Genomic DNA, 20,565 nt, shown 5'->3' on the forward strand with positions numbered 1-20,565 from the left:
GTCAGGAAAAAGAAAAAATGTTAATCCATTCAAATCATTTTTTTTCTAATTCCATACGAGCTTGAACCTGATTTTGATTCAAACAAATGTCTCTCTTAGGGTCGTCTGCTAGCACCAAGTACTTTCAGGCGTTCCTGGTGGACGGACTGCTGAGGTGGAACGAAGACCGTGCAGCAGCAACTCTGGATGCAGCTGAGGTGTTGGCTTTTTTTATGTGGGAAATATATAATACAAGGGGATGCTTGAGCTTTACTCTACAAGTGAGAGCACACTGAGTGTGCTGTCCAGGTAAAAATGCAAAAATTCTGCCACCTAAAACACTACAACTGCAGTCACGCCCGCCGACAGGGGGGGACAAACGGGTCTGTTGTCCCGGGCCCAGGGTGGGGGGGGGCCCCAGAACTGAAAAAAATAAAATAAAATATATATATACTTTTTTTTTTTTATTATTCTCATTAAATTATGGAATAATTTTTCAAAATGTTTCAAAATATGCCTATTTGTGGAAAAAATATGTAGTATTTGAGTTACATAAAAGCGTATTTGTTTTCTTCCTAATTGTCCTTGTGGTCAGGAACCCCCAACACAAAAATGGTTTGGCCGCTGATCAAAATTTGATGTTATCATTTAATTCAACCATTAGAATGGTCAAAATGTCCGGTCAGCACAAGTCCGGTGCTCAGAAAAGAAGAGAAAAGAGAAAAAGAGAAGAAGAAAATAGAGGCCTCAGAGATTCTCTACACAAATATTTTAAAAAGGTGGTGACGGTGAAGCTGGAATTAATAAAGTCAGCGTAGAGCAAGGTAAGAAACAGCGCAGCCAACATTTACCAACCTTGTAACTTAACCTAACTGGCTAGCTCTAATGTTAACGTCCATTAGCTTGTATAAAAACCTGAAGAGCAGAGAGAGAGGAGAGGAAGAGGGAGAAGGAGAGATCCGGGCGTAGGGGGGCCATCTTAGATTATTTTGTCTGGGGCCCCGGCAGGACTGTCAGCTGGCCTGACTGCAGTTCAGATATGACAGAAATCCAGCCTGCATTTATACACATCTGCAAATTCAGGCTGATGTGAGTCTACCGTCAGTAGAAACGCAGATTTCTGAACTTTTTCAATACCTCAGAGTTGAGATGTCTCAAAACCCTGCCAAGAACCGTGATTTAAAAAAAAAAAGACATGTGACAAAATTACAGCCAAATGTCTGCGTAGTCTGTTTCAAAACTGTTCTGACAAAAGTAAAAAATAAGTTCAGTCCTGCAAAGCAGAACAAAAACCTTCACTTGTAGCCAACATTGACATTGTGGCTTGTTTTTGCGTATTAATCTTTTTTTTCATGCTCATGCCAGCTCATGCAGTTATAATATTTTAATAAACACATACAAATAACAACAATGAAACTCATCACTCACAATTGTACCTTTTTACCACTATATAGAAATATGTTATTGCATCTCCCAATAATAAAAGATCCTCTTCACCCGGAGGTTCATCCCTGGGCATCAGTATATCAGGAAAAAAACATTATGTATGAAAACATGTTTTTGATGAGTAATTTAAAATATTTTTAAGTTTTAAGTTATTATAATGTTATTTCCAATCATTACATCCCTGTGACCACTAGATGTCACCAGTGAGCGATGCTACAGGCTGTTTCTAAAACATCAACGTTTCCAGCGCAAGAAAAAAACAAAAACCACAACTTGAAAGTAAAACAGTTTGGATAAATATTGATATAAACTAAATGAAGGAAATATGCTTTACAAGGATAATAAGGACTAAGCCTAGAAAAGCCGGAAACTACACTTTGGTGCCAGTAGAAGTGGACGGCGGTCTGCTGTTATAATTTAAATGTCATGATAGAATACAAAATACAGTGAAGGAGAATATATTGTCTTTAATATTTTTAAAATACCAGAGGGATCTGTCCATATTTGCTACGTTATGAACAGATACTCAAAATCCAACACAATCACCAGTTCTTCACGCAGGTGTGATCTTTCAAAGGTGAAATAAAGCAGATCACTTCACTAAATGGTTTGAAATAAAAATCATGCAATATTTCAGTTGATTTGTAATGAATCCAGAATGTATGACATTTTTGTTTTTTTAATTGCATTACAGAAAATAAAGAACTTTATCACAATATTCTAATTTTCTGAGACAGTCCTGTACACACCATTGTACAAATAATAAGACGTTTACCAATTAAGATAAAAAACTTTCAGGAATATGAATACAGCTCCAGGCAGAAGAGAGAGAGGTCTGTACATGCGACTGAACCGGCTCTGCCGGGTCTCCTCTCTGCTGCTTCATCAATATGCTAAGATACTTACAAACTGATAGTTTCAAAGGGAAAATCCTCCTGTTTTACACTTCACACTTTCTTACACAATACATAAAATATACAAAAGAAAACATGGCCTGGTCTTCATTTCTAAGGTTAAATCATCCCTGATAGCAAAATATGAGTGAATCAACATTGAATTATGGTTAGGCAGAAACATTGAATCCATGTTGAAGCCATGGTGAAGCCTGGTCAGTGACAAATAGAATATGTTGATTCAACATTGATAACACGTTGGCATTAGAATTGTATGATTGATTGATGGTTGATCCACCGTCAATCATGGACCTTAACCAAAAATCAACTCTTGTGACCATAATTCAACATTGATTTAACATCTTTTGCTATCTGGGATTGCCCACAGATAGATATTTAAATAACGCCTCATGTGGTGGAAGAAAGAAGGAAGGTTTTAAAACGGGCTTCAGAAACCAGAGGGTCACGTGACCTAATTATTCCTCCCTTGTTTTACACAGAGGTGTCAAGTAACGAAGTACAAATACTTCGTTACCTTACTTAAGTAGAAATTTTGGTTATCTATACTTCACTGGAGTAATTATTTATCTGACGACTTTTTACTTTTACTCCTTACATTTTCACACAATTATCTGTACTTTTTACTCCTTACATTTTACAAACAGCCTTGTTACTCTATTTCATTTTGGCCTTTAAACAAAAATTATCCAGTTAAATTGCTCCATCCGGATAGAGAGAATTTGGTTGTGGTTGTTTCAGATGTTCTTGTCCAGTTTTGTTCTTACATCCGTTCCCTCAGATTCCTGCAACTAAACTTGGATGTACATTCCAATAAAGGTTAGGATAAATGATAACATGCCTCTGAAGTTTGACTTTTTGCACCATTACAATACTTATAGGCAACTAGTCATCATATCTGCTGCTCTCTGAAACACATGTTAATGCTCAATAGTACACATATATGGTTCTTTAATATATTTGCATTATACTAAGATGCATTCATTTTCAATGGCTTTTGTCCTTAATGGCTTTTTCCCCCTTACATTACTTTTACTTTTATACTTTAAGTAGTTTTGAAACCAGTACTTTTATACTTTTACTTGAGTAAAAAACTTGAGTTGATACTTCAACTTCTACAGGAGTATTTTTAAACTCTGGTATCTATACTTCTACCTGAGTAATGAATGTGAATACTTTTGACACCTCTGGTTTTACACAATCTGTGGTAGCGACGCAGAAGGGGGCGCTGCTCTGCATCGTGGTGCCATCGAGTCGACGAAGCATAAATTAGTTTAATTCAAGTCTAAAAAATGTGCAGCAGTTGACTTTAAGGTCAAAGTGAATTTGCATCAAAGTAAGTTTTTGAGTTTTTAAATACCTTAAATTAGAAATGTATGTGCGAGGACCTGAAAAATATGAATGGATAAACCAGATTTTTTTTCTTCTCTACTCCATCTGTGATTTACCTGCTCCTTCAGTAGCAACGACACTTGATGAGAGACACCTAACACGTTTATTCTCCTCAATGTCAGACTGTAGTTTTGCTGCTTCTGAGCCTTTGTGCACCGAGCAAGTTACGCAAGATCCCAGTGAGCGGGCTAAAAGCTGCCGTTGGTCTTGGTATCCATGAATGCTTCCTCCTCCGTGGGTTCATCAGATTCTTCATCCATCTCAGACTTAGCGGCCGCCCCACTGGCTGGGGCCCCTTCATGGGATGCGTGCTCCTCCTCGAACTCCTCCTCGAACTCCTCCAGCGTTTTCCTCTTGAAGCAACCCAGCTGATGAAACCGGAACAATCAGGACGTTGAATACCAACATTAACATTTGTGTTGGAAATATAGTCGATTACTTGAGTGGAATTAAAACTCAAGTCGTATGACCCCAAATCAGAAAAAGCTGGAACTGCTGATGTAGTTTTCTCATCAGCTTTTAAAGTACAAACTAAGGCTGGTAACGCGTCCGAAAACAAGTCTGGACAGAAACATTTTACCAGTTTATAGCGTTTTCTATTTCTCCTCTTTGAAAGCTTTCAGGCCTGGACCATGACACGCAGTGAAGCGTTGTTATTCTGTCTTCCTGTACACATGTTTCGGGGGGGGGGGGGGTGACCCCTCCAGGAGATGCACCGTCTTCTACAGCCTCGTTTTTGTCATGTGAAAACATTGTTCTGCAGTTTCTTGAACAATTCCTTGGAAAAAGATGTTTCGTTAAGGCCGCCAGCCGGGCCAGACATGCTTTTGTTCAATATAAATTGAAATCCCAGAGCCTGCTGGGTCTCTGAAAAGTGCCTTGAGACAGTTTTTCTTGTAATAGCCAGTACTGGAGTTGAGGGGGGATGAGGGGGGATGACATCCCCCCCAGAAATAAAAACGGTCCAAATCATCCCCCCTGTAAAACTGCCATCCCCCCTTTCCATCCCTTATGTCATTTCATCAATGAATGTGGTTTTACTGCTATTTCAACATTTAGAGTCATCACCAGAAAAATAACACCAGAAAAATGTGACAATTTTCACCTGTTTCATGTAAATTTTCACTTGAAATAAGTAGAAAAATCTGCCAGTGGGACAAGATTTATCTTCTTATTACAAGCAAAAAAATCTTGTTCCACTGGCAGATTTTTCAGAAAATTGTTGTTTTTTCCAGTGATGAGTCTTGTTTTAAGTGTAATGAGATTTTTTAACTAAAATGAAACATTTTAACTAGAAATAAGACAAATATTCTTGTTAAGATTTTGAGTTTTTGCAGTGATCCATTTTATTTATCCTGTGAAGGACAGAGTCATATTGATAAGTTCAGAAAAGTGTTTTTTATTGTTGTGTTTTGATGTATTTGATGTAAGCCCAGTGGATATTTAAAGCTTACAGAAGGCTGCATTTAACTGCTGCTATGTCATTCCTGCAGTATTTCTGCAGCTGTTTTGGTCACTGCTATTATTTGTAATATATTATATTATTTGTAATCAGCACAAATTATCTGTCCCCATATGATAAAATCCACCATCCCCCCTGATTTTTTTTTTTTTACAACTCGAGTACTGGTAATAGATTATAAATAAAAACTAAACGGAACTGATCCATCTAACATTTCTACTGTGAGACGGTCCATCCCACAAACCTCAGAGGTCAGATGTGTCGACTGTCGTCCACACATGTCCAGATTATCATTATAACTGCCTGTTGACATCAGCATAGTATTAGTAGTTTGTTTGTTGTATTTCTGTAATGCCAACATAGGTTTAGAGTATATTAGGTTCACAAAGTGCCTCGTCATGTTGTTCCAGCTTCCTCAGATTGGGTTTTGAGTTTCATGTGTGGAGTTTCTGGAGGTTTCACCTTGAACATGATGATTATGATGATGAGCAGAAGCAGGAATCCTAGCACAGTTCCAGTTAGAACAATCAGCCATTTTTGTGGCGGGAATATGTACTCGACACGAGCTTCACTCTGTTAGCGGAGGAGACACAGACCGTGACAGTGATTGATTATCTGTTTGAGGATCTTCCCTAGCCAAACACATATCGAGCAGTATTTGTGTGTACCGATTTTATTGTTGGGTCGCTGTATTTCCGCAGGTCAGCTGCCTCTTTCTTAGGGTCTTCTTTCTATGTATGATAGGCAGGATAAATGAGGTCAGTTAGAAAACCCTAAAACCCAGTGAAAAGGAATTACTCTGGTCGAGTGTCAACATACCTCTTTTTTATGGGAACCCAGCACGTATTTTTGCTTGTCGAAGTCAACTTTTATGTAGCTCTTCATTCTAACCTCTCTGCTCTCTCCGGTGTATCGCTGGAAAAAGCCAATCCTCTGCAGGAGAAGAGCATGCTGGTTAACAGCGTGGTTGGTGTGTAGTGTACGCCGCCCCGCGTCGCTGCCGTACGTACCCCTGCACGCTCTTTTAGGCCTTTGAACTGCACTTTTGACACCAACCAAAACTCGACGGCCGTATAACTTCTCAGGTTGAAAGTGTTACACTCCACGTGCACGCAGCGTTCTGCCGAGCAGTTCTGAAACAAAGCAGGAGGTTTTTCTGATTTAATGACATCTTCAGCTATGATGTTTATATTTCAGATCTGTTTGTCCTACCTCAGACTTCTGGGCGGGCCTGCTTGAGCACTGAGTTTCATTCTGAACAAAGAAAAGTGAAAAGAATCTCATGAAGGACTCGTGATTAGACTCATAGGGCCTGATTTACTAAAGGTTTGCGTGCGTAAAAACGTGTGCAAACTTGACATCACCCGCAAACCAAAGTGCAAGCTGATCTACTAACAGCGTGCAAAGAGGACTGCGCCTCTAAAATGAGCAAAATAGCACACGCTGTCCATTTAGTACTTTTTCCCTGATGAATAATCAATATGGGGCGTACCCGCCAGAAAGCGCTAAATACTGGGAGGGGAAAATGCAAATAGGTCCATTTACCACGCGCAATGAGATTTACCAAGCCTGAAAGTTATTGCGGGGATTGTGATTGCGTCTGTATTTAATACGTTCGAAAGGAAGGTGCTAATCTGCCCAGCATTACGCACCGATGGCTGCTGTTATTGTGGCAAGGAGGCGACATCGCCAAAATCAAAGAATACGCAGAGAGAGAGTCTTTGCCGAAGTTTTATTAAAGGCCACTTTTTCTTTAGTTCTTCACCTTATATCTTGCCACCTTCTTTAAACCTCATCTGCCGTTCTTTTTGTGTTACCAACTGCATTTATTCTATCGCAGATTTTCTCCCATATTGCGTTTCTTTTGGTAATGTTTAAATGTATTTGCTGTAGTTCATGAATGTGTTTATTTGCCTCTTCCACTAATATCTCTAACTCCAACTCGTCAAATTTCATTTTGCGCTTGCGACTATATCCTGCTTTCCATCCAGACTCTCCATGGCGCAAACCGTAAGACACGCAACACCTCATTTAAATACTGCGGTTTGCACCTGTTATCAATTGCGCAAGCATTCTTAGTTGATCACCCGCAAAACACACAACAACAGCATATGCAAACTTTTTCAGTGCACACGCAATTTAGTACTCTTTATTTAGGATCTTAGTAAATCAGGCCCATAGTGTGAAGTGACTCTCGGCAGATTACCGGTTGGACAAGGACTTGATAGTCGTTCACTTCCAAGCCATGTTCCAGTTTGATGGGGAAGACCAGGGACACGCTGACGGGGAAATCTTTAAACCCAGTATTATCTATCTGTAAGTGGGGGGGACACGAGACACAGACATCTAAGTTACTAAACACACTTTCAGAAGGATGTGACGGCCGGTCATTCCAGTGGTTTACCCTGAAAGCAGTGCTCATGTTCTTAGGGGCGGGATCATCCAACGTGAAGTTCAGATACGTGACGCTGCCTTCTGTCCTGGAAAAACCACAACACGGTACAGCTCATTTCTGGGCTCCGTTATATTTCCCGTGATCCAATGAAGCAGATGTAAGTTACGAGCCACTCACACAGCTGAGGCCATGTTCACTTCAAACTGCACCGGGATGCTTTTGGTCATAGACGGGATCGGGATGCTGGAGTTCAAATTATCGCTGGGGGTTCAAAAGACAGTAGTTATTATCTTTACATGTCACAGCCTCCCAACTGGTTTGGAAATGGAGTTGCAGTGAAGAGGAAGTCATCGGCTTTATTCTGTGTTTGGGTTGTTTGAAAAGCCCCTCGTGTACCTCTGTCCAGTGACGGTCATCGTCATCGTGTCATTCCACTCACTCTTATGCAAGATGTGGAAAGAAGACGTGAATGTCACCTTCAAGGAGCGAGAGACAGTGGTGTTATCTTTAATTCAGACATAAACGGAGACTGTCTGAGTGGAACATTAGCAAAGGCTGCTGATGTGAAGGTGTCAGTGCCAGAGGTGGTAGTAACCAGTTACATTTACTCCTTACATTTACTTGAGTTAGTTTTGGGAAATGTTGTACTTTTAGGAGTAGTTTTGAATCACTATACTTTTTACTTTTACTTGAGTAGATTTGTGAAGAAGAAACTGTTCCTCTTACTCCGCTACATTAGGCTACGTTGAGCTGTTACTTTTCTTTTATCCCTTTTATCCACGTATGCGTCAATCTCATGACATCACTGGGAGATTCTTTGGGAAAAATGTTTGTTTTTGCATGTTTTGTCACATTTACACAGACTCAAACACACACAGAGTTTCTATGAGTTCATGGGCTTGTTCTAGTTCTGCCTGGTTAAAAAGAAAAGTACAAAGGCTTGAAATTTTGTGCTACTTTTGCTTTCTGTTATTTTATTTATTTTATTATTTATTAAGTACTTGAATTTACTTTAAGATTATTTTAATTTAAGCTATTTTTTATTAATTTTAATTTATTTTATTATTTTATTGATTTAATTTGCCTGAAGATGATTATTTTGTACTTTTGTCTGTTTGAATGGTTGTGTTAAAAAAATAAATCAGACGTTACTCAACAATTACTCAGTACTTTTAGTAGTAGTTTTTTCACCAAGTATTTTTTAATTTTACTCAAGTAATTATTTGGATGACTACTTTTTACTTCTACTGGAGTCATTTTATTCTGAAGTAACAGTACTTTTACTTGAGTACAATGTTTGGCTGCTCTACCAGCTCTGCTCAGTGCTGAACGACCCTGGTGTGTGTTAACAGGTTCACTTACGAAGGATCTGCTGCGGTACACGGGAAGACTGACTCCACACACGGTCTGGTTGCTCACTCCCTCCAGGTCGTTGCAGCCGTGCAGCGTTGGTCTACTGGCCTGAAGGAGGAGGAACAACTTATGACTTCATAGGCTCACGGGTACGTCATGTTTCTGTCACATAAGGTTTGTCGGTTAAACGTCTCCCCGATCGTATATATTCACACATCCTTCCTGAAACTGAGCTCCTCAACAGTCTGACATGTTTCCTGCAGACTTTAGGTGGCACAGAAAAGAATGTGCAGAGGTGTCAAGTAACAAAGTACAAATACTTTGTTACCTTACTTAAGTAGAAATTTTGGTTATCTATACTTCACTGGAGTAATTATTTTTCAGACGACTTTTTACTTTTACTCCTTACATTTTCATGCAATTATCTGTACTTTTTACTCCTTACATTTTAAAAACAGCCTCGTTACTCTATTTCATTTCGGCCTTTAAATAAAAACTATCCAGTTAAATTGCTCCATCCGGATAGAGTGAATTTGGTTGTGGTTGTTTCAGATGTTCTTGTCCAGTTTTGTTCTTACATCCGTTCCCTCAGATTCCTGCAACTAAACTTGGATGTACATTCCAATAAAGGTTAGGATAAATGATAACATGCCTCTGAAGTTTGACTTTTTACACCATTACAATACTTATAGGCAACTAGTCATCATATCTCCTGCTCTCTGAAACACATGTTAATGCTCAATAGTACACATAAATGCTTCTTTAATATATTTGCATTATACTAAGATACATTCATTTTCAATGGCTTTTGTCCTTAATGGCTTTTTCCCCCCTTACATTACTTTTACTTTTATACTTTAAGTAGTTTTGAAACCAGTACTTTTATACTTTTACTTGAGTAAAAAACTTGAGTTGATACTTCAACTTCTACAGGAGTATTTTTAAACTCTAGTATCTATACTTCTACCTGAGTAATGAATGTGAATACTGAAGACACCTCGGATAATGTGTGTGTATTGACCTTTGAAAGGATCATCCTGGAGAAGGAAAGGCCCGGGGGATAGAACATGGTCAGGCTGGTGTTGTACGAGTCGTCGCCGTGGTTGTTCAGACTTATAGACACGTTGAAGTAGTTGTTTTCCTTCACCACCAACGTTGAAGATCTGCAGGAAGTCAGATTTCCTGTCAGTTTCAGTCCGACATGTGATTTTAGTCATAAAACGGCGGTGCTGTGCCCGTCACAGAAACTTACATGAAACTGAAATCCACCTCTAGTTCTGCGATACAAGTGTCATTCTTTTTACAATGTTTTTGAAATGGAACCTGTAAAAAAAAAAAAAAAAAAACATAGATATCAGCATTTTATTTTAGATTGAATTCTTCAACATTTAATGAAATAGCCAGTGGAGTGCTGTTTCCTCCCACATATTTATGACCCCCCCAGTTGGTTACAATTAACTAAAAAATGCCTGTCAGAATAAGCAGAAACTAATCTTCTGTCACTCTTCCAGATGCTGATCAATCTGTGATGTACAATGAAGGACAGGTCATCAACAACTTTATAAATATAAAGTCAGAAGTTTAAGCTTTGAGTAGAAAGGACAAACTAACAGAGACGTAACTTTTCAAATAATCATGACCTGTCCCAAACATTAACGGCATCCTGAAACACAGACAGCAGCAAAAGCATTATTTGTTGGATGCTTGACTTGCTAATATTTGTTCAGTCCCACTCAGCAATCGCGTCAAAGAGACTCGTCCTGGAACCATAGAGGTTCACGAGGATCTCGTTGGGGGGCGGTTCCTGTTAAAGGAGACATGCGCCAACGCTTGAGGTGCCAGAAAACTAACCCAGGTCCCTCTAACAAGTGGCTCTTTTAGCCTGGTGGTTCGCTGTGTTCCTCGTCTGGCTCGTCCCGGGCATGTCCCGGGTTCTTCTCATCCGTTTGGGTTCCTAAGCAGCACTTTAAGTCATTCATCAAGTATTCTTTGTTATGTGTCTGCTTCATATGGATGGAACATTATGATGCATGGGTCAACCAAAGACCAACCAAAGTGATGCTTTTTCAAATATCTGAAACCAAAAACAATCTGTATGTTGTTGTGAAATTACACATCTGACTGTCAGTCACAGGGCCTGTGCTCATTTCCCATTTCCAGAACATACTACTTCTTCTGTTGTTTGAGCCTCCACTTTTGTTTTTAGTAGGTGTTTATCACTTTCCCCACTTTTGTCATGTGTTACATCACCGGGTTCCTCCAGAGTATCGAGGCTCCAGGATAGTAGGAATCCTGATGCACCAGTTTAAACGCAGATTCACAGAGTGCAGCGTGATAATAATGGGAGACCAACTGGTCACTGTGAGGGAGCTGGACCTGGTAATCTGGGAAATGCTGTTGCAAGACAATCAGAAGATAATAGGCCCGCTGCTGTCCCGTTGGGTATTATCATTAACGTTATCATCTTGGGGCACGAGTGTGCTTCTGTGTAGTGATCCTGGTGAATAAGGAATGCACAATAAATTCAGAGTTTCCCACAGATGAACCCAGATAGGACGTTGGTTGATGGTAACAACATTAATATGCAGGGTTAATCACATGTCTCCTCCTAGTTAAGAAATGATTGAGACTCTTGCTTAAACTGAACTTTTATAATCTTTTTTGTCAGAATACATCTCACAAAACGCACTGAAACTAGTTCTGTGTTTGTAACCCCTGGTTAGTTGGAGTAGAAGCCGTGGGCTGATATTTTTCCAGTGCCCAGGTCAGACAGGGTTCAGGGCCGCACTCGTGGGCCCGTAGTGGTTCACCTCGGTGGTTTCCAACGGGGCACTTGAACCTGGGTCATCACAAGCTGTAACCACGAGCCCACACCGACTGATTATTTCCATTTCCTCCCCTTTTGTTTCACTGTGAGTGCATAGCTGGGTTAAACTCAAGACCTCAGCCACGGCTGACGAAAGAAGCCTTTTGGTCTATTTTTCTTCCTCAGGCTCGATAAAAAAGAAAAAAAATGCCACTTTTGCCCCCCCAAAAAAGAAATTATTTTCTAAAAGTGCATTTAGAGGACCCAAACCCGTGTGACGTGGACGTCCGTACCTCCACCAGGGCGTGCCTCCTGCTGTCCGTGTTCAGGCTGGCCCTCGCGTTCTCACTGTCAGGTTGGGAAAAGGTTAATCTGATGTTTATGGGGGATAACGTGTCTTTCACACATTTCTGCAAAACAAGGAACAGGAAGAGATATTTGCACAAGTGTGAGGAAATGTTCAATCAGAAGGGGGAAGCAGAAATGGATCACTTCTTGAGTCTGACATGAAACTGATCGATTATCATACCGGCATGTAGGTGGAATAGGTGAAACAGGTTTCTTTATTGATCAGATTGTGGGTGGACGTGAGGTTCTTGGCTTTCCTGTCAGTGCGACTGAATAAACCTCGATGTGTTTGTCTCATGGGGTCGATGCTGAGTGTGTACGTGATGTTCAGTCCCGAGCTCGCGGCCCCTGCAAAAGCACGAAGCACGATTTGAACAATATACTACCAGCAGCTGTTTTAACCATTACATAGTTATGAGTCGCCCTACCTCCTTTGCTTTTCGTTGCCTCCTCCATTTCAAAGCAGAGTGTCAGGTTAACCATGGGTAAATTTTCACTTGAGCTACCCAGGCAGTCGATTTTCTCAGTGCTAATCTCCTGCGGTTGAAATGACAGGCGAGCCGAGACGTTGAAGACGGGCCTGGACCTGAAAGTCAACGAGTGGAAGTGTTTTCAGTTGCTGTGAGCTTAAATCCTTTAGCTTTCTTTTCCAAAACTGTCCATGAAAGTAAAGCAATGTGTAAAGTTTAGCTTTGGGTTCCTGCGTGTTAATAATTTCAGAATTCCTACCTTAAAACCACGGCAGCGCCCTGTGAGCCAACCACGATGTCGGGGAGCCCATCGTCTCCCAGGTCAATGTGTCCATCAATCGCTTGTCCAAAGAATCTCATATTGGGTCTAAATTTCTCCCCCATGACTCTCTGGAATGACATCACACATCACAATTAAAATGTTTGCTTTGTGCACCTTTGAGTAGGTAGATGGACAAATGCTGCATATTCAAAATCAAAGGTTCCCAATGCCGGAAGCCGTCATCACAAGTTGGTGTAATGAGGCTATGAAAGCATGCACACGGCCTGCAGCAACACTCAGAGAGGGACATTTCAGCCTGGATTTACGGCCAAACGTGTAAAAATAAAACACGTCTGCTCCACTCAGCAGCAGATGGATCCGTCAAGCTGCCCGGTGTACAGGTGGCTTCATGTTTGATCCCATCCTTTAAAAAAAACTATGGAGAGGATTCTACTCGGCCACCTGAGACAGCAGGTGGTTGATGTGATGGACCCCCTGCAGTTCGTGTACCGGCCTGGCATGGGTGTGGATGATGCTGTCATCTACCTGATGCACAGGTCACTCGCGCATCTGGAAAGCGCCGGCAGCACTGTGAGAGTCAGGTTCTTTGACTTCTCCAGTGCTTTTAACACCATCCAGCCATCACTGTTCAGGGGAAAGCTGGAGGAAGCAGGAGTGGACTGTCACCTGGCTGCATGGACCATCGACTACCTCACCAACAGGCAACAGTACGTGAGGCTCCGCAACTGTGTGTGTGAAGTGGTGGTCTGCAGCACGGGGGGCCCGCAGGGTACAGTGCTCGCTCCATTCCTCTTCACACTTTATACATCTGACTTCCACCACAACACGGACTCCTGTCATCTCCAGAAGTTCTCTGATGACTCCGCCATCGTGGGACGCGTGTCCAGGGGGGACGATCTGGAGTACAGGGGGGTCATCGCCGACTTCGTCTCCGGAACCATCTGCGAATCAACACCAGCAAGACGAAGGAGGTGGTGATCGACTTCGGCAGGAACCCTCTGCCTCTTGCACCGGTGAACATCCAGGGGCTGGACATTGAGACGGTGGAGGAGTACAAGTACCTGGGTGTTCACCTCAACAACAAACTGGACTGGTCACACAACACCGACGCCCTGTACAAGAAGGGCCAGAGTCGACTCCACCTGCTGAGGAGACTGAGGTCCTTCGGTGTGTGCAGGGAGCTCCTAAGGACTTTTTCTGACTCTGTGGTAGCGTCTGCTATCTTCTTTGCAGTGGTCTGCTGGAGCTGCGGGAGCTCGGAGAGAGACAGGAAGAGACTGAACCGACTGGTCAGGAGGGCTGGCCCGGTTCTTGGTTGAATCTGGACTCTGCTGAGGAGGTGGGTGAGAGGAGGATGCTGGTCAAGCTGAACTCCATCATGAATAACCCTCTCACCCCCTACATGACACTGTGGGAGCATCAGCAGCTCCTTCAGCCAAAGACTGCTCCACCCGCGCTGCAAGAAGGAACGCTACCGCAGGTCCTTCATCCCCACAGCCATCAGACTGTACAATAAGAAACTGTAGCCACCCGAGTGCAATAACCTGTCTCTTTGAAAGTGCAATAACCTTTGCCTGCTAAATACCTCATGTATTTTTGCACATGTAATATTATCCGTTTTTTTGTGTTTACTATTTTTTTCTCTTGTACATTGCTCATTTTTCTACATTTTATATTGCTCTTTTTTTATTATTTAGCTATTTATTGGTTATTTCTATTTTAATTTTTATATACCGGTAAACCGTTGAGCGTGTGTGTGTTTTGGCTGCTGCACAATTGAATTTCTCCTCTGGGAGATCAATAAAGTCTTCTATACTATTCTATCTGATTCTATTCTATCCTTTATGTTTCAGACCTTTTCCTTTTCTATGACGTTGCCAGAATAAATTGTTTCTGCTATAAATTAAGTTGTCTATAATTAGTGAAATGACACTAGAATATCAGTATTTCTTTTTAGAAGAGATTTGTACTAAAATAAATACAAATAAAACATCTCAGCTTGCCAGTTCTACAGCATAAAGAAGAGAGTTAGAGTTTGATGTTGAAAAGCCCAGTAACCTGAATCTGTTCGTACATGATGGACCAGGGCCATATGTTTTAGAGCCATCAAAAATGAGAAATATCATCCATTAGAGAGAAATGAATGTGTGACATGAGAAAGACCAGAGAGATCTAGAACCAGTACGTTGGTGCTTTAGCACAGGAAAGTTGGCTCTTTTGTCTCAGGAAAGCTGTTAATATGTATCGTGAAAGCTGGAGTTTTTGGAAGAATAGAATAGAATAGAATAGAATACTTTATTGTCTGTCCCAATGGTGACAGAAATTCTTCTTGGACAGGGCTCACAACCACATTCATACATTCCCATAAGGACACGTTACAATATAAAAAGAATAAATACGTTAAAAACAGTAAATAAGTTAAAACAGACATGACAGTGCCTGTTAAAAGTGCAACAATCTATTTAATATTGTTCAGAATGGTTGTGGCAGATGGGATGAATGACTTTTTGTAAATGTTTTTCCGGGCCAGTGGAATTCTATACCTTCTGCCTGATGGCAGTAGTTGAAATGAGTGGTGAAGGGGATGAGAGGGGTCTTCTGTGATCAGAGTGGCCTTCCTGATCACAGAGCGGTTGTAAAGATCAGACAGGGGTGTGTGTTGTGATCTGCATATTTTGCTGGCCTGGTTTATTATTCGTGAGAGTCTGGTTTTGTGTTTGATGGTGAGCAAGTTGTACCAGGATGAGATGTTGAATGTAAAAATGGATTCAATGAGTGAACGGTAAACCAGAATTAAAATGTCTTTGCTGATGTTGAATGTCCTTAGATTCCTCAGCAGGTGGAGACGCTGTTGTGCCTTCTTGTAAATACCGTCCGTATGTTGTGTGAAGGACAGACAGGTGTCGATCTCAGTCCCCAGGTATCTGAAGGACTGGACCTGCTCTACCAGCTGCCCCTGGATGCTGAGTGGCTGGAAAAGAGATGGCGTTATTGCTGCCTTGCTTCTGCCTCTACAGCACAGCTCCTTTGTTTTGGCAATGTTCAGCTGGAGTGAGTTCTCAGTGAATGTTTGGACCAGGTCGCTGACGGCCTGCTGGTACTGAGTCAGGGCATCAGAACCAGTCATGTGGGCAACCAGTGCCATGTCGTCTGCATATTTAAAAAGTGACATTCCTTCTCTGCTACAAGAGATGGTGTTGGTATATGCAGAGAAGAGAATGGGAGATAAAACACAACCTTGAGGAAGCCCTGTGTTTAAAACCAGTTTGCTCGATTTAAAACCATTCACAAGCACTTCTTGTGGTCTGTCCTGTAAAAAGTTAAAAATCCATAAAAGCAGTGTTGGGTGCACCTGAAGATCTGACAGGCGGTGCAGCAGGGTGCTGGTGTTTACAGTGTTTGAAATGAACCTAGTGACATAATTCTTTCAATTGCAATAGAATCACCTAACTTTATCTCTACAATGACAATGTGCGTATCGCCTACAGTGTGCACAGCTCTGAATGAATCTCAAAACCAGAGCTGGGTAGTAACGAGTTACATTTACTCCGTTACATTTACTTGAGTAAGTTTTGGGAAATGTTGTACTTTTAGGAGTAGTTTTGAATCACTATACTTTTTACTTTTACTTGAGTAGATTTGTGAAGAAGAAACTGTTCCTCTTACTCCGCTACATTAGGCTACGTTGAGCTGTTACTTTTCTTTTATCCCTTTTATCCCCGTACGCGTCAATCTCATGACATCACTGGGTGATTCTTTGGGAAAAATGTTTGTTTTTGCATGTTTTGTCACATTTACACAGACTCAAACACACACAGAGTTTCTATGAGTTCATGGGCTTGTTCTAGTTCTGCCTGGTTAAAAAAGAAAAGTACAAAGGCTTGACATTTTGTGCGACTTGTGCTTAATTTATTTTTTTATTCTGTTATTATTTTATTTATTGTATTATTTATTAAAGTACTAGAATTTACTTTAAGATTATTCTAATTTAAGCTATTTTTTATGTTTTATTAATTTTAATTTATTTTATTGATTTAATTTGCCTGAAGATGATTATTTTGTACTTTTGTCTGTTTGAATGGTTGTGTTAAAAAAATAAATCAGACGTTACTCAACAGTTACTCAGTACTTGAGTAGTTTTTTCACCAAGTACTTTTTTACTTTTACTCAAGTAATTATTTGGATGACTACTTTTGACTTCTACTTGAGTCATATTATTCTGAAGTAACAGTACTTTTACTTGAGTACAATTTTTGGCTACTCTACCACCTCTGCTCAAAACCAATGCCCATCTTGGGTAAAATGCAGGGAGGGACTTTGTTTGAGTCTTTTGTGAATCTTTTTTTTTTCCTTTCCACTGTTTTGCTTAAGGTTTTTCTCCCACCAGGGGAGTCTTTACCTGCCAGTGTTTATGTTTATGTAATAATTGCTCGGGGGTCATGTTCTGGGTCTCTGGAAAGATCCTAGAGACAACTGTTGTAATAGATGCTATTTAAACACAACTGTATCACCTGGCTGTAAGTGCTGCGTATTCCTCCGTATCTGTCTCCGAGGTAGATGTACACAGACCCCCGGTTGTCGTCCTCCATGGGGGCTCCAACAGCAACGTCTCCAAGCCCATCTCCATTCAGATCAGCCAGACTGGAGATGGTGGTGCCAAACCTGCCCATGGACGGTGCCGTCACACTCAGCCCTCTCTCCAGTTGCAGCTATACGAAACAAGGACGTTATGCAGTGACAACACACCTGCATAAGTGACCTGAAATGTAAGAGTTTAGGGTGGCCTACGCTATCAGTCAGCGTGTAGATGTAGACTCGGCCTTCTCTCTTCTCCTGAGGCTGGAAGAACAGCGGCGCTCCGACCAGCAGGAAGTCGGTGCTGCCATCGGAGTCCACGTCCACCGAACACAGCTCTGCACCAAAATACGAGCCGATCTGGAACGTGTAAATGGGGAATCACATGATGCTATACGGTTCCTCTAGAGAGAAAGCTCAAAGGCAGTCCTGTGGTTTCTAACCACTGAAACAAACACAGCAAGTGCTTTTCTAATGCACTTGCTGTGTCCGAGGCAGTGATAAAGCGTTGGAAATAGTTTGCAAATTAAAATTTGATGCAGAATTTCTGACTCTATAACGGTAGCGTAATACTTTCTGTGGCAGACTATGTTAGTCACAGATTTTCATCTCAAATATATTTAAGGAATTTACAATAAAAGGACAAATATTGTCAAAATGGCTACAAACCTGGCCATCGTTGATCCTTTGGATCACAGTCCAGTTCTTGGCATTGCGACTGAAAAGTACAACCTGCCCTTTGTGCTCAAATCGTGGCGCGCCGGAGAAATACAGAGATACACCATTCCTCTCTCCAACAGATATGGAGAAACCTACAGCAGTTAGTGGTATAAATTAATCTACTGGACTCCCACTTCACACATACAAAAAAAAAGACATTTGTCATCGTAATTTGAAACTGACAAAGATTATGTCCTGTGTTAGATAAGAGTTCATTTCATGAAGGAAAGTGGATTTTGGATGATCTTACCCATGTACGAGTCCTCATGCATTTCTGGATCTGAAATTTGTTCTTCTTTCTGACCCCGTTGCTCCTGGAGAGCCCCACCCCAGCTGTTGGATCCCACCGAACCCAGAACCAAGGTGTCCTGTCAACCGGAGAGTCAGGTAGTGAGCACCAGTAACAAACCGTCAAACTACTTCCTGTAGTGAGTCAACAATCGTAGCAGGATGTCCCTCAATGAATATCAGGGGATGCAAATCAACAGAAGTTAAAAGTACATTGGACACACCGGGTTCTTACTGCCTTATGTATCGCAAAGAAAACCATTCTAGTAAATTGGAAACAAAAATCCAGTTTATGTATTAACCATTTTAGGAATCTTTTATCAGATCATATTAGTAGTGAGATAATGTCTGCCTCCACTGAACAACACTCGGCTGAATTGCACTCTCTGTGGTCCCCGATTATTGGCCTCGTTACCTAGTGGGGGCGGGGGGGGGGTGATCTCGTAGCCCTTGGGGTTGGGGGTCGGCTTGGGGGGTCTGGGGCGCGGGCCTCTGGTGGCCCCTGGGGGGCGGTGGGTGGGGCCGCGGGGTCCTGTCCCTGGCCGGTGGGGGCCTTGGGGGCCTGTGGGGGGGGGTGCCTCATGGCGGTGGGGGGGGTGGCTGGGGAGGGCTCGGGCGGGGGGCGGTGGCTTGGGCGTCTCCGGGCCTCCTGGGGGGGGCTGGGCCGTGGACGTGGGGGTCCCACCCGGAGGGCCCGGTCCTGCCTGGGTGGGGGGTGGCTGTCTGCGCTGGGGGGGCATTGCTGCCTTGGTCCTCCGTCGCTGGGCGGGGGCCAAGTGCCCCTGCGGATGTGGGGACTCCGTGACCCTTGGGGTGTCCGCCGGGGTGGCCTCGGGGGGGGGGGTGGGGCCGGGTCCGGAGATCGGGCCTCCCCTGACCGGGGGGTGCACGGGCGGGCGCGGCGGCGGGGTGGCGCCATTCCCAGGTATCTATGTCTTATGTTGTCAGTATGAATGGGAGGATGTTGGACCGTTTCCCCCTCCGTCTGGGGGCTCCGGCGGCTCCGGGGGCGCCCGTGGAGGTACGGCGGGGCCCTGGCCCGGCTCGGGGGGCCGGCCCCCGTCTACTGGATGGCCGGTGGGGGGACGCGGGTGTCTTATCAGGGCCAGCTTTGCTGGTCCTGCCTCCTGGCTTCGGCCTCCGCTCCCCCTCTTGCCCCCCCTACACGATTCATACGCACATAGGCAAAAGGCGGGGGGTCCGGGTCGTGGGGGGCACTGTCCCGCATGGCCCGGCACTCCCCGCCTCACGGTTTTAACAGCAAATTAGACACTGCACATTCAACACTTTATAAATACACTTGACAAGGACACGTAGTTCGGGAGGGGGGGGGGTCGGTGTCAATCGATACTTGGCCCTCCCTCCTCCCTGTTTTTATGGCATTAATCACATGCACTCAACACAAGGGGCGGGAGGGGGTCCCACATCACCCGCGTTCCCTCACCGGCCTGGGCCTCGGACGGGTGGGTCGGGTTACCCGGGCCTGGCGGGGCCCGCCGTGCAGCCTGGGGTGCCTTCTGGCGGTGCTGGACCCCCCCGGGGAGGGGGAAACGGTGCGTGATTGTATGTCTGTGTCGGTGAGAATGCGGTATGGAAGGGTCCTGCCATGGAGGATTTGAGCCTCCATTGGCAGGACATCAAAAACTTAATAATTTATCAATATTATATTATACAAAGATGGTTATTATTATTATTATTATTATTATTAGTATTATTATTATTATTATTATGTATAGTATATTATATTATTATTAGTATAGGTATCGGATAGGTGAATGGATGAATGAATGGGATGCCTGGGTCTGGGGCCCTCCGTTGTCGGGCCTGCACGGGTGTCGCCTTGTTGGGGGGTTCCCTCTCTCCGGGCCCGTCTCCGGTCCCCCCCGCTGCCTCTACGGCGGGGCGCCCCTCTGGTCTTGGAGGGCCACTTTCGTGGGGGACGGGTGCGCCTGCCCGCGTCGGCGGCCGGGGCGGCTCTGTCTCTCCGGGCAGGCTGGCCCCCTGCCGGGTGGGGGTCGTTGGCCTGAAGGGTGAGGGCCTCCTGGCCGCGTGTCCGGCCCGGACCGGGTGGCCGGGGATTGCCTGGGTCGCGGTCCGCCGCCGCGGGATCCCTGGCTGCTTCTTTCCGCGCCGTGGG

General features: G+C 43.3%; 1 protein-coding gene across 2 annotated transcripts in view; it reads right to left on the reverse strand.

The window, feature by feature from the left end:
* Window positions 1–3,255: 3,255 nt before the first annotated feature.
* Window positions 3,256–20,565, reverse strand: part of zmp:0000001082 (integrin alpha-D) — a 29,977-nt gene continuing 12,667 nt past the window's right edge. Inside the window, exons 11-31 of one of the 2 annotated variants that reach the window (XM_061725101.1) lie at window positions 18,391–18,508; window positions 18,090–18,232; window positions 17,634–17,780; window positions 17,357–17,554; window positions 12,822–12,952; window positions 12,521–12,678; window positions 12,274–12,440; window positions 12,038–12,154; window positions 10,191–10,261; window positions 9,960–10,101; window positions 8,948–9,046; window positions 7,982–8,061; window positions 7,763–7,846; window positions 7,595–7,670; window positions 7,397–7,504; window positions 6,403–6,444; window positions 6,201–6,323; window positions 6,010–6,123; window positions 5,859–5,921; window positions 5,653–5,763; window positions 3,256–4,096 (exon numbers count right to left, since the gene is read on the reverse strand). In XM_061725101.1, coding sequence (XP_061581085.1) covers window positions 3,917–4,096; window positions 5,653–5,763; window positions 5,859–5,921; window positions 6,010–6,123; window positions 6,201–6,323; window positions 6,403–6,444; window positions 7,397–7,504; window positions 7,595–7,670; window positions 7,763–7,846; window positions 7,982–8,061; window positions 8,948–9,046; window positions 9,960–10,101; window positions 10,191–10,261; window positions 12,038–12,154; window positions 12,274–12,440; window positions 12,521–12,678; window positions 12,822–12,952; window positions 17,357–17,554; window positions 17,634–17,780; window positions 18,090–18,232; window positions 18,391–18,508 — 2,472 coding nt within the window. In that variant the 3' untranslated portion in view covers window positions 3,256–3,916. The remainder of the gene's footprint in view (window positions 4,097–5,652; window positions 5,764–5,858; window positions 5,922–6,009; window positions 6,124–6,200; window positions 6,324–6,402; window positions 6,445–7,396; window positions 7,505–7,594; window positions 7,671–7,762; window positions 7,847–7,981; window positions 8,062–8,947; window positions 9,047–9,959; window positions 10,102–10,190; window positions 10,262–12,037; window positions 12,155–12,273; window positions 12,441–12,520; window positions 12,679–12,821; window positions 12,953–17,356; window positions 17,555–17,633; window positions 17,781–18,089; window positions 18,233–18,390; window positions 18,509–20,565) is intronic. The other variant, XM_061725110.1, reaches the window with a different exon arrangement.

The sequence above is a fragment of the Cololabis saira genome, chromosome 1 (assembly GCF_033807715.1).
Source record: "Cololabis saira isolate AMF1-May2022 chromosome 1, fColSai1.1, whole genome shotgun sequence".
Lineage (NCBI taxonomy): Eukaryota > Metazoa > Chordata > Actinopteri > Beloniformes > Belonidae > Cololabis > Cololabis saira.